The sequence below is a fragment of the Cupressus sempervirens genome, chromosome 5, assembly GCF_028749045.1.
Source record: "Cupressus sempervirens isolate cs-2001-9-10 chromosome 5, ASM2874904v1, whole genome shotgun sequence".
Classification (NCBI taxonomy): domain Eukaryota; kingdom Viridiplantae; phylum Streptophyta; class Pinopsida; order Cupressales; family Cupressaceae; genus Cupressus; species Cupressus sempervirens.
In genome coordinates this window covers 338732134-338745611 of record NC_143122.1, presented here as the reverse complement: position 1 = coordinate 338745611, position 13478 = coordinate 338732134, and the positions used below count along the sequence as shown (strand labels likewise).

The window sequence follows — 13478 nt, the reverse complement described above, 5'->3', positions numbered from 1 at the left end:
TCAAATTTTAATCTCCAGATTCGAAGATATCATATCTTTTTAAAAGTATTTCTTCTGCTATCGTCAATTTGTATGTCACCTATTGTCAATTTGAATTTCCTCTATAAGAAAACACTTTGAAAAAATCTTTAAAAATGTTTTGAGACCAAAGTCACCAGGTTCGGCCGCTGGGCAGCAAATTCTACGTAGGTTTTTCTAAAAGATTTTGTAGCAAATCCGTAGCTATGTAGACAAATTTGAGGAGAGTTTGACAAGGACCAGACTTTGTACAAAATTGAGCCAGACTGAAGATTGCAGGAGAGAATCTGATAACTTAGGAAAAAATGATAAACTCGATGATGATACATATTGTCAAATACAGTATCAATTGCTATAGTAATTTACAGGAGATACTTAGCATAGAAAAAGCATTACAAGCAGAGTTCCCATGTCAGTCAAAAGTCGTGTGTATTAGTGTAGTATACTGTATGGCCTTTATTAGACGACTTCAAATGAATGATAACTTGCGATAAGGCATCCCCTTCACCGCAGTTTTAACTTTGTGATTTTATCCGTTTTCATGCCACAAATTGTATCTTTTTTTAATAATTTGAATAATACAAAATATTATTGATCTATATAACATTTAAAATATAAGAATTATTTTAGACAAGACGTCTAAAGGGAGGGAGGGAGAGAGAGAGAGATGGACATTAAATTGGGATTAAATTGTTGCAATTGTCACAGCAAAGGAGAACCACATACCACACAAGTACCTCCAAGGCATCTTAGTACCAAAGAAGAAGTGGATGCTAATACAAACGTTTTATAGGTTAGTAAAAAAAAAATATTTAAGCTATATTCCTTATTCTATATCATATGTTACAGTGTTTTGTACCTCAAAACAGAGAGAATGCAGAGCAATAAATTATTGGAAAGACCTTGTCACTTAAAATGTGTATCCAGTTTCTTATTTCGTTTCCATTTGCAACTACCACAATCTTTAACGTACATTCGAAGAAACACATGATAACTAATACTTGTGATTTTCCTACATAACAAAATTTGAGATATTTCAATATGGTCTCCAAGGATCGAGATCTTACAGGAAGGATCATAAGCATTATAATTGCATCAAAAATAAGTTGAATTCAAACGAACAAAAAAAAACTGGACTAAACTAGTAAACGTATGGTAATATTCTCCATGGGACAACTTTACAGTATGCAACCCAATCTTCCCTGTACTTCTCACGGCATCTTGCCTCGTCTCTTCGTTCCCTCCAGATAAGTAGGATTAGTAGGTAAAGAGGGTAAAAATAAGGAATCGGAGAGCTGCAGTAGTCAATATTTTTCATGAGAGAACCAAAAATAAACCTTTGCATGAAAGAAAGTTTGGTTCAATTTGCTATTTATAGTGAAAAGCAAGTGCCAGAAATGCATACGTTGCACCACAGGGCAGACTAAACGAGAATGCTAGTAGTAGATCCCCAAGATAATTGCAGTGTCTAGCTATGCCCCTGCAAGAAAACAGTAACATTTCAATTCAGAGTACTTCTTACAGTAAGATGAGGAAATTCTCAATCATGGGGAAATTGTAGCCACATAAATAACCAAATTATAAATTCCTTCAAAAAATATAAGATAACTAAGAATTGGATATTTGTAAGGGATTTGATTGGTTACAGAGAACTAAAAATAAAGAAACTGCCTAAAAAGGCTCCAAATTGTCAAGGAGGCTATCCAACAATAGAATAGGCATAATGAATGTATCATGTTACATTCCACAATAACAGTTCAATTGGATTCAACAGTGTTAATAACCTTCAACCAAATCACTTAAAATCCTTATTTATAATAGTGTGTTCATCCTATAAGGAGTCTTGTATTGTTGAGCGAGGACATAGCACTAAGACTGAGAAATCCTTGCATACAAAACAATTTAAAGGAGACACGTGTACATAAAGCTGATCGATATCACGAGCACCACCTTGAGATCTCTGGGGTAAGTCATTTATTTCATTAGCATAAATGAGACAAAAGTGGCCCTAAAACAACATATTATCAGCATGATAAAATGGTGACTTCTCTAGAAAATTTGGCAATGTGAGGAAACATAATTGCTCGGGTTCTCAATTGATATCTTATGCATTTTCAATAAGATCACCATGCCATCACATATCCTAGTATCTCATAAATAAACATCTACTTTACAAACTACTGTGATAATTTTGGTTCACATCAAAAGTTATGGGAGCAGTTGGATTTGTTGTTCATGGCCAGAATTCTTGGGTTAGCTACACTAAATTGTGACCATTATCAAATATTTTCATTAAACCAAAAAATGTGTCTAGCAAAATCATGCAAGCTGCAAGGTTTTCACCCCACAAGTCTCAAGTTATAATTGATGCATTAACACAAACATGATGTTCAGAAGATAGTATGTAATGTTCCCAACTGATCTTGGTCGTAGGTGATCTTAGTCCAAAGGCAATCTCAGTCCAAAGGAGAACTCAACGTAAAGGAGAACTGTGCCCAAGGGAAAGTGCCCGAGGGAAACACCCAAGGAAAGTGCCCGACGAACGTACCTGAGGAAAAGTAACCGAGGGAAACACCCAAGGGAAAGTTTTGATGCCACAGTACTGTTTGACGAATGTGCTGAAGGAAGTGAGCTGGAGATGCCGAGGGAAAGTGCCCAAGGGAAACACCTGAGGGAAATTTTTGATGCCATGGTACTGTTTGAGGAATATGCCAAAGGGAATGAGCTCGAGATGCCAAGAGGAAGATATAATTCAGTGAATGTGCCAAATAATAGTTAAGACACACAAGCGTATGCCAACATAGAGCTGTAACAATTTATTTCCAAAATCCAAAATATTTTATTTGCAAAACAAAGATGGTGCTCCAGATGTGCTAGATCCGAAGCAAATTAATACAAGATAGAATAGGGTGAGTTGAATCCCACCGAAACCGGAATAGCCAAGTAGGGAAGATCTTCCACTTCCAAAATGACGAACAATACAAAATTCCAACAGGAATTTGTCGTACAAAAAAGTAATTCAAATCACATATCAATCACTACCTACATGTCATACTTGAATACCCTTCAGAGGGACTCATGAGGGTTTACAAAGAGAGCCAATGGCAACACCTACGAAAAATTAAAGATGGGCCCAAGATATACAAAAATCAATTGGAACCCCAAATAAACTTATTAGTTTATTAGATAATTAAAGGTCCAAATAGTATTTTTAAAATTTTGGGACCATTAATTATTAAAAGTATTTTATTATAAATTGGGGACATTACGTAGTATTACAAATCTTCTAGGGTTGCTACAACAACTTGGCTGCTACAATATTCTAGATTGCTACAGTAACTTGAGCTGCTACAGTGATACGACTAGCAATAATATGGTGTCAGTGCTCGTGCGGCTATCAAGACCTCCCAGTATGGCATATCAAAACATAGAAAAATATCTGCAGAAGATTACCCAATATCTGAATCACTATGAACTTGCTAAAGCATCAGCAACTTGCTTCTCATCAAATTGAACTCTGGAAACTCATAGATTTAATCTAATGCAATAGCAAACACATACAGATAAATTAATTTGGAATCTCTTACAAATCCTGCTAACTGTGTCTTGCAACAGTGAGAAGAATGCTAGCATAAAGGGTTTTTGTCCTCAAGCCCTAGAGAAAAAATCGATGGATCCAAGTATATCAAAAGAAGAGCACTTCATTCCGCTTATGCACTTTTCAAATAGGCTCTCACTCATGTTTTGTCAATATGGGATAAATGATATAACACCTCTTTTATGTCTCCAATGTGTTATAAATAAAGGGGACCATTTAATCAAATATTATCCACAAACTATAACTTTGCATTAGTAAAGTTAAATAATTGAATTTAACTTTATAAAATAACTTTAATAATGCATAATAAAATATATCAATGATAAATAAATGATCTACTCAATATTAGCAATTTTCCATCATGTCACTGCAACTTGAAGTCAAAACATGCCCATATAAATAATAACTGCCCCGAAAACAACCTCAAATCACCTTCAGAATGAACTATGACGAAAATATGCCTAAGCCAAATGGCCTCTAAGTCCCTTCTATGTCCTAGTTAGCCTACAAAACCATTCGGATATAGGCTAATGACAACAATGTGTTGTGAATGATAGAAAGGGAGGATGCAATGTATCCTCTATAGCATAAAATCGATTGGCATGCCTTTGTCGACTTCAAAGGATGCAATGTAGTTGATATCCAAGTATGAAATAAAGATCCTAAAAGAGAGATCATTGCAATTTCTCCAAGTTGGAGGATATTTGAGCCTTCGATGGTAAACTATGATTGCTAACTCATGGTAAAGGAACCAAGAAAGCCACCAATGTATACATCTTTCCCTTCGTATTTAGTAGTTTGGCCCAATGTAGTCATGTAGCAAGCTTAATTCCAATTTCACTTTCCTACAATTGATCATCCCTGTTGAAAACTTAATGGTTAATAACTTATTTCTAAAGGCGTTTCGAGTGGCTTCTTTCTCTAATCTTGTTGACTATTTCTGAAGTGGTGTGAGCAATTTGGGTGCAACTCATGTAGTTAAATCATAGCAAGAGATGCACTCCCTTTTTTTTCTATTCAGTATTTTTTCTCTATCTTGGTGTGGCATTTTTGTTTCCCCAAGCTTATGATATATGTCTGATTGGACTGGCCTCTATGCCCCCTCATTTGATAATGCATCTCATTTTATGTTCGGGAGAGGGCACTAACAAAAACACTATCACCATAAAAAAAAGAATAATCACATTTATTGCGATGAGAAACTACAGAAGTACATGATTAAAATATAGTTCACGAGGATGATAATAATTGATAACCTATTGTAGAATCCTATTGAGTGATATAATTAAGCAATCATTTTCTTTGTTGAGTCAGATAATGTTTATGAACCTAATGGTTTCTCAATGGGTATCTAACAAACGTTTTGGTACCTCATAAAAATTGAGGTAATCCTAGTAGCTAAATACTCTTTGGTTAAACAAATAAATTCTAACACAAATAATTCATACCAAAATGACTAATTCCTTTGTTGGGTCCCAAAACTGTTGCTCCACTTCCTATAAAAGTCCCATTCACAAGGTCAACATTTTCATCAAGCAAATGAATTGGTTAATTGAAAGAACAATGGAGGGTTTGAGATGAACTCCATGAAAATGGGTTCCCTCTCCTACACTTTGAGATTGACTTAAGAGGGTATTCCCAGATATTTGTAATAAAATACATAGCCAAAAGCAATTGAGAGAAATCCCAAACTATTGATACAACTCCAAATATTATCACTAAGCATGAGTGCAACTAGTTACCATACTACCTCTATATCACTGATAATAAACCATGGCAATGAGTGCAACATGAGAGCAAGATACATGATTTCCCAAGTTTATTGGGACTGTTTTCCCTCCAATATAGTGAAATCATGAACTACAAAATCCTAAAATTAAACTACAAAAATTATTTAATGGTTTATTGTGTCATTATATTTTGAGTGACTAGAACAAGCATATGGGAGATTTGTGCTAATCTAAGGGGTACAAAAGTCACAAATGACAAGATAAGATAAGATAAGATAATAGAATTAATGTCCAACGAAAGACCACCAAAGGTCTATGGGACTAGAAGGTTACAATCAAGAAGCTGAAAACAGCACGAGCACCAAACAGTGTCCGCAAAAAGCAAACAAAAGAACAGAAGAAGATGCCAAGTTGGACAAAGACTAGGAGTCCTTTTTTGGTGAGAAGAAATCAGTCACAAAAGGATATGACCGTGAGTGCAAAGAAGCTTTGGTATGTCTCTGTGAGCTCGTAGAGGAATGCCGCTGATGTAAGAAACTAGTACGGGGTCTAACAGACCTAGAATGATCAAAAGAAGAACTAGATTGGCCTTTCACACCATGCAAAGAAGATAAGGGTGTGAAAAAAGCAATAATGAGCTGAGTCGAAGAATGTCGGTAAGGAAGAACTGCCTGAAGAGTGCTATCACGGAGCAGAGTAGCCTCCTGAAGATAGAGAGCTAGACATCGCTGATCACAATAACTGAAGAAGTCAGAATGAGAAAAACAATCTCGAAATAGGCGATGAAATCTCCCTTTGATCTCGTAGTTGATAGGGCAACGGAATAAAAAGTGAGTCTTTGTCTTGACCTCAGCTAAAGTACATAGCTTACAAATCCTCTCACCACTATCAATATGATGGTCTGTTTGAGCACGAAGACGGTGAGAACCAATTCTGAAGGACCCCAAGGAAAAATGCAGAGCATGAGACCACCGACAAGATAGGTAACTAGGACGGACAATAGTCCCATCATTGATCTCCAAAAAGTGCTCCGCATAGAAGGACATCCTTGGTCACAACCCACCCAACAGATTAGTCCAAGTAGTGATGATGTACTGTCTGTAAATATCAAGTCTGACTTGCTCATTTAACTCTTGTCAGGATGGAAGAAGATGAGCAGGGGCATTTAGTGAGAACTAATAGGGAGGGAGACAATCAACGTCTATCCCAATCGAACTTAGGAGGGAGGATGCTTGTAAATACCAAAAACGAGCACGAGAACGTGTATCAGAACTCGCAATATCAACAGAAGAACAATAAGCCAAGTAGGAGTATCTATCACGATCAGTAGCTGAATCCGCAAAACAACACAAACGATGAAGGAACCAAATTAGATCAAAAATGGCCGCAAGCCTAAAAGGATGAACGTCGAACTCAGCAAGAATGATACTATGAGGAGTGAATCTGTGGCATCTAATGATGTGCCGCAAAAGAAGAGTCTGAACCCACTCAATCGAAGCCCAGTCTGAGCTAAGAAGAAACAGACCCCAAACCACAGAGCCATAAAGAACCGTCAACCGAATCCAAAAGGGATAACTTGGAGGAGGCATCCTAAAAGTGCTGTCTGAAACACTGTTTCTCAAGCATAGCAAGAGAACCCATGCCCCTGCTAACTCTCGACTGAATCGCCGGTCTCAAACTGAAGCGAGGACCAGAAAACTTCACCCCCATATACATATATGAAGAAGTGATCTCAATCTCCTGACCCTGAAAAAAGAAGTGTAGGTGAGAAGTTTTCAGGCAATTAAAGATCATAACCCGAGTCTTACCCAGGTTAACCGCAACCTGTCGCTAATCACAAAAGGAAGCCAAACCATTAAGAAGACTCTGTAAACTCTTTGGAGAAGAGGCAAGAAGAACCACATCATCAGCAAAAAGCAGAATAGAGATCAAAACCCGATGGAGAAAACAACCATCACCTGGGGGTGATGACTTCAAAAAGAAGTCCTCAAGCTCATCAATATACAAGCCAAACAAAGTAGGGGAGAGAGGACAGCCATGTTTGACCCCAATGGTGCTATGGATCAGGATGGAGAATCCCTTCGGGGCCCTGAATCGACCCACAACAATCTCATATAATCTCATAATAGCAATAAGTAACAGCTCAGAAATCCCAATTGCTCGAAGTGTCTCAAAAAGAGCCACCCGAGGAATAGAATCAAAACCCTTGTGAAAGTCAACAAAGCAACAATAAACTTTCGTCGATTTGTATCAAAAGCCTTGCGAAAGTCAACAAAGCAACAATAAACTTTCGTCGATCTGCGTCTAGCCTCCTCAATAATAGCCCGAAGAGTAAAAATGTGATCCATGGTCTGATAATCTGCTCGAGAACCAACCTAATCCCTAGCTCTACAACCTTTCCTATCAAGCTCACTAGATGACATAGCATTGAGAGTTGTGGCATAAAGTTTGGCAAACGTGTGTCCAATCATAATGGTTTTGTGATTCCCAAGATTCGAGACAGGTTCGGACTTGTGAATAGGGTAAATCAGATGTCTAGACCAAGAAGTCAAGAAACTAGAGCAAACTACTCTGCTGAAAAGAGTAGAAATATAGGGGCCCAAGACCAAGGCACCAAACTTAAAGAGTTCGGCTTGGAATCCCTCTTCATCAACTGCTCTGCTACATCTCATGGATCTTATGGCCTCAAAGATGAAAGAGGAGGTGAACAAATGACAGAAAGGAGGCGGGGTGGGGAGAATAGGAGGTTGTCCAGGAATGTCATAAAGAGTCGTAGTATGAGCAGTAAAGGAGCGAAAATCAAGAATGGTGAACAGAGGGGGACAACGGGGAAAAAGGGTGCGCCAAAAAAGCTGGGGGTTGCGGACCAGCATGGAGCAAAGGGATTTGCACTGGGAAGTGGTAAAGGATCGTTTCTTACAACGAAGAAAACAAAGGTAAGACACACGAAGGCGAGCAAAGTCGGGGGAGTGGGACTCAAAAGCCGAACAAACTAACTAATGAAAAGCTTTGCAGTTAATATCAAACCATTCATTCATAGGACAAGTATTACAACGTTTATCACCAATAGGAAGGGAAAGGCGGTGGGGAATGGAAAGGATGGCAGATTTCTGAATGGTCGTCGCCAGTAACTCAAACATGGAAGAGGTATCAAAGGAATCCGTAAAACACTCCAGACTGAGGAGCCTCGAAAGATGGAAGGAGAAGAGATCACTATCACCATCGAGGAAGCGGAAGCAGATGGGGAAACGAGCAGCAGAAAGAGAAAGGCGAGGGGACAGAGGCGAAAGGAGAGGAAAAATGTGAGTACGAATACTAAGGAGAGCATGATCCACAAAAGCTATGGATGAAGGGAATGGAGGAGGAAGAGGCAAGGGCATAATCAACAACGCTAGCACAATAAGGCCAGCAAGTGAAAAGCTCAGAACCAGGGAAACAGGGAAGAGCATTTGTTTACCGTATGGGGTAAATGTTTAATGCATACAGATAATAGACAAGAACATGTAATACAACAGTACTCCTTTTATTCACATATATGCCAAAGAGATTACATAGTGCTTCCAATGATGATTACAACCATGATCCAAAGTCCATTTCGGATGGTGTAAATATACCATTCTGAAGGGGTGACTCAACCATTGCGCCCATTCGGAAATAATTAATTCTACTCGTCGGCTACATAATAATTACTGACTACATGCTAATCTACCTATCGGCTATTTTATAACTTTACCGACAACACCATTCAAGATCAAAAGCCCAGAAGACTCACAAAGCTACAGAAGATGGCGACCATAACCAGAAATCAGACCAAGTGCATCATCAGAAAAACATTGAAGCCTTAAAGTAGCCGGATCAACTTCAGCAGAGCACATGGAATCAGAGCTACGATCAAAAAGCGGAGTCTAGAGTTCTCTGGTCCTTGCATTGAAATCACGAAGAAGCATAATGTCTCCCAAAGCAGCAAATTGAGAAATACTCTCACTAAGGTCAACATAACAGTTTCTGTCCTTGGAACCATGGATAGCATAACGAGAGGAAGCTGGTGGAAAATAGCAAACAACAATATAGAAATCTATCTGAAGGTGACACTTATGATCAATGCAAACCCATAAAAATCTGGCAAACGGATCGGAATGAACAACAGAAGTACAGCCGAATATAATATCTCTAATCAAGCAAACCACACCCCTAGAACCACGGACCCCACCAGAGGCACAAACCTCCTCTCTACAAACAGATAACCACTAATAACTCGGGAATCCTGGAAGAGGTCTAACAGGACTCTCGTGAGTCTCGGTAATGACAAGAATATCGGCGGACCCCACAGCATCATGTAAGAGACCGGGTAATGACCATAAAGATCCATTACCATTCCAGTAGTTAACAAGAAGGGAGCAAGGAGTCTCCCTCTTGTTCGACTTGCTAGTGAGGCCGTCATTTGGTCTTGGGGCCCAATCTAGCATCCCATCCACTAGGGGGGGAATCTCGAATGACAGCTTTAAGATTTCTAATAATAGCCCATTTACCTGCCTTTCTAGCCTCTGCCAAAATATTACGAGGGTGTTTCAGCTCTGCAACCTGGGCCTTTGTGAAATCTTCATCAAGGAAAATCTTGGAAGGGAGAGAAAACAACTTCCTCTTAGCTCTAAGAGCATGAAGCCTCTCTGCAAGTGTGAAAAATCGGATAAACAAAACGTCTGCATGTCCACCCCAACATCTGTCTAAAGTAATATCAGAGATACCAAGCTGATCACAAAGAAAAGAACGCCCAGCTGCAAGAGGATCAGAAATAGAAGGAAGTCCACAAACCCGCCTCACCCTCTCATCATCAATTTTCCCTTGAACCATCTTGTCAATACTAGCTAGAGGTGTAGTAGCCGTGTTATTGTAGAGGGAAGCCCACGATTTAACCTTCTGTTCGGTTTCCAAGATAAGAAAAGAATGCTTAGCTATCATAACAAATTGTTGTTCTTTGATGGTGTTTATTCCCTCAAGTTGCTTAATGATGGAATGGATATTGGCTTGTAAACTTGCAATCTCTGAGGTAAAAGTATTAGAAAATCGTTGGATCAGAGATGCATTTGAGGTTGTGGTTGTTCTGAGTTCTGATAGAGTGTCATTCAAAGAGATAATTTGCTCTTTGAAATACAAGTTATCCACCTCTAGCTTAGTAATCATGTCAGAAAGCCTTTGGTAGGCTAAAGTTTGTTGTCCAGAACCTGAATCCCCATTGTCAGACATTGTGGAACCCCAAATAACAGTATTTACACCAACCAACCCGTGAAAAATCACCAACTCGTGAGCAAATAGATCTGTACGCCCACCACCAAACCGTGTCTGAAAAAAATGAAGGAAATGCAGACATAAAGTCACAAAAAAACCGAAGGAAGGAAGGAGGTCCGTGAACAACCAGCAGCAAGCCGTGAACAAAATACCAACCCATGCACAAGTCACAGTAAAATCATAGGAAGGAAGCAAGACCAGAACCCGAGTTCGAATAGGAGGAAGATGATATGAATGCATGCAATGGAGTGGATGTAAAAGTAAAATCGAGCTCCTGGAATGAAAGTAACAGATCACGGGAAAAGCCGGAACCCGTGAGCTGAACTGAAGAGAATTGCAAGGAAAAAATGCTAAACAACAATTGACCCAAGCAATCAAATACATCACTATATATTATCAACAATTTTGCATGAATAGTTATCCTTCAACAAGTTGCTTTATTATTCATATGGCCCCGATTTCGCTCAACGATCAAAATAAATATCCACATTAATGGCAATAGTAGAGAGTAAATCTTGGGCATCTAATTTTGGTGCCTAAACTCATCTTCACCAAACATGCCTTGCATGTCCTTGGCTAGTGGTAGGACCAAAAGTAAACATAGAACCAAAACCTCTTAAAATATTTGAGTGAAAAATCAACTAATATTTCCTAGCCTTCAGAAATTCAGCAAGTCTAGAAACTAAATACCTACACTATGAAGCAAAGGAAAAGCTTGAGATTGAGACCAGCTACCAAAATAAAATTTATAATAAATAGTAATATTCTCAAAACAGCAAAAAATAGTGCAAGTGATAAGAGGTGTCAGAAGCAACGATCAGCTGCCAAAAATAGTGTTTACTATAACCAACTACTAAAAATGGTATGTCAGTCAAAACTTGTAATTCTTAATAAAAATGGTAAGTCTTGGACAAGTTGTTTCAAATCACTCCACAAAATCTCATCATCTCCATTAAATTTTCAGAACACAAGCAACATCAAAATACTTCTTTTATCCTACTAACACCAACCATGAAAGCCAATAACCATTGCACTACAGAAAAACTTTAGAAAAGGTAGATTACAGTCCACCCTTCCCAAATATTGTTTGTTCTCACATAATGCCAAAGAAGCTCCACAATCATCAAACTGATCTAGACTATAACCAAGAATGATCTCCTTGGCTCCCAAGTCATCCTAGGAGATTTGTAATACTATCTTCTGTAAACATTGTTCTACATGATACTCAATCAGGTGACCTGTTGAGAACCTCTTGCTGGAAGAGCAGTCGAATATTGCACCGACTCTGTCAACTCCTCTGGAAACTACTCTCCAAAAGAACTAAATAAAACAACATAGGAGTAAAACTCCAATAAGCCAATATTGACTTCCTTATCTTCAAATAATGAACTACAAATCTAGTAATCACAGGGTTCCAACTTAATAACAAAAAGGACCTACAAGGTTAATGTTGTGCCACTTTGATCAGAACATGAAACTCCTCCTTTCGCATCCTAGTACGATATATAACTGTAATCCCAATAACCAACATGATCCTAGGCAACATAAAGAAATATTTTCTCAGCCCCAAACCATAATCCTCCAGGTATCTCCTCATGAAGTTCCAAACAAGAAAGGGATCTATCATATTCAAGGGACTAGTAAGGAAGACGTTAGCTTAAACAACCATAAAATCAACTAACCAAGTAGTGCCTTTGTCGTCAACAACTAGAATCATATCATCGACATCGAGGGAAGAAACTCAAGTACGCCAAGAAATTGAACTAACTGCAATCGACCAATCATTATCTAGAAGCATGCATACAAATATTGTGCAATGACTGGAGTGTCCAACACTCTCCCAAGAGGAAGTTGATAATAATCAAACTATACCAAGAGGATCTCACCCATTTGGTTGTTGTGAAATTGTCAAGTTCTCAAAATTAAAGTGCCCTAAGACTGAGGTCAAAAAAAGCAATGTGAAAAAACTACAATAGCAGCAAGCAATCTGAATCTGACTAAAGACATAGGATCCATGAATATGGACTATCAGAAAACCTATCTCCTATGATTAAATCACATCTAACATGAATCATCAACCATGAACTGACCATCTTCTGGACTGAAGAAACCATCCAACTGATCGCTGGATTAGAATTCATACTGATGTGTAAAATGATTGGCAAGTGGGCAGCAGTGCAAGCTCTAAAAATTGACCAGCCACTCAAACATTCTTCACCACATAATCTGCACTTCCACAAGAATTATTCAAAGAGGAATTCCACTAGCTAACCATGTAACATGGAATCAGCAGCTCCAATAATTATGAAGATAAGCTGCAACTCCTCCCCTCTTCCCAAGAAAAGTTGTTTAACAGCTAGACAAAAGTATCCTTGCTGGGAACACCTTCATCTGAAAAAGAAATTGCCAAAATGTTTGCATTCTTAAGTTTTATAAATGTTTGCATTCTTAAGTTTTATAAATGTTTGCTGATATGCATTGTAATCTCCCTTTTGTAAATGCGCCAGTTTTTTCTTTAAATCATAATTCCAAACATAAATAACATAGAATTAGTAACATCATGTACCTAGTTGAGAGCCTGAAACATGTTACGAAATCATTATCAACAAAATAGATCTTCCTCATTAAAAACATTAAAAAAAGTAAGCATTATTTCAAGTAGGGTAGGAACATTGATTTAATTGTAAGATATATTCAATTTATTGGAGTTGAACCATAGGAGAGTTTAAGATAAGAGGCGTAGCAGGGTTCCTTAAATCAATCCTCAACCCTAGGCCCATGGGTGGATGCCACTCTCTTTGCCATCGCATGGCCACTTTCATCCATATGAGGGAGTGTACCTAGTG

General features: G+C 38.3%; 1 protein-coding gene across 1 annotated transcript in view; it reads right to left on the bottom strand.

Moving 5' to 3' along the window:
* Positions 1-921: 921 nt before the first annotated feature.
* The window catches only part of FK (Ergosterol biosynthesis ERG4/ERG24 family), a 110967-nt gene continuing 98410 nt past the window's right edge, over positions 922-13478 (bottom strand). The window contains exons 12-13 of the mRNA XM_089830197.1: positions 1424-1498; positions 922-1313 (exon numbers count right to left, since the gene is read on the bottom strand). Coding sequence (XP_089686323.1) covers positions 1160-1313; positions 1424-1498 — 229 coding nt within the window. The 3' untranslated portion in view covers positions 922-1159. The remainder of the gene's footprint in view (positions 1314-1423; positions 1499-13478) is intronic.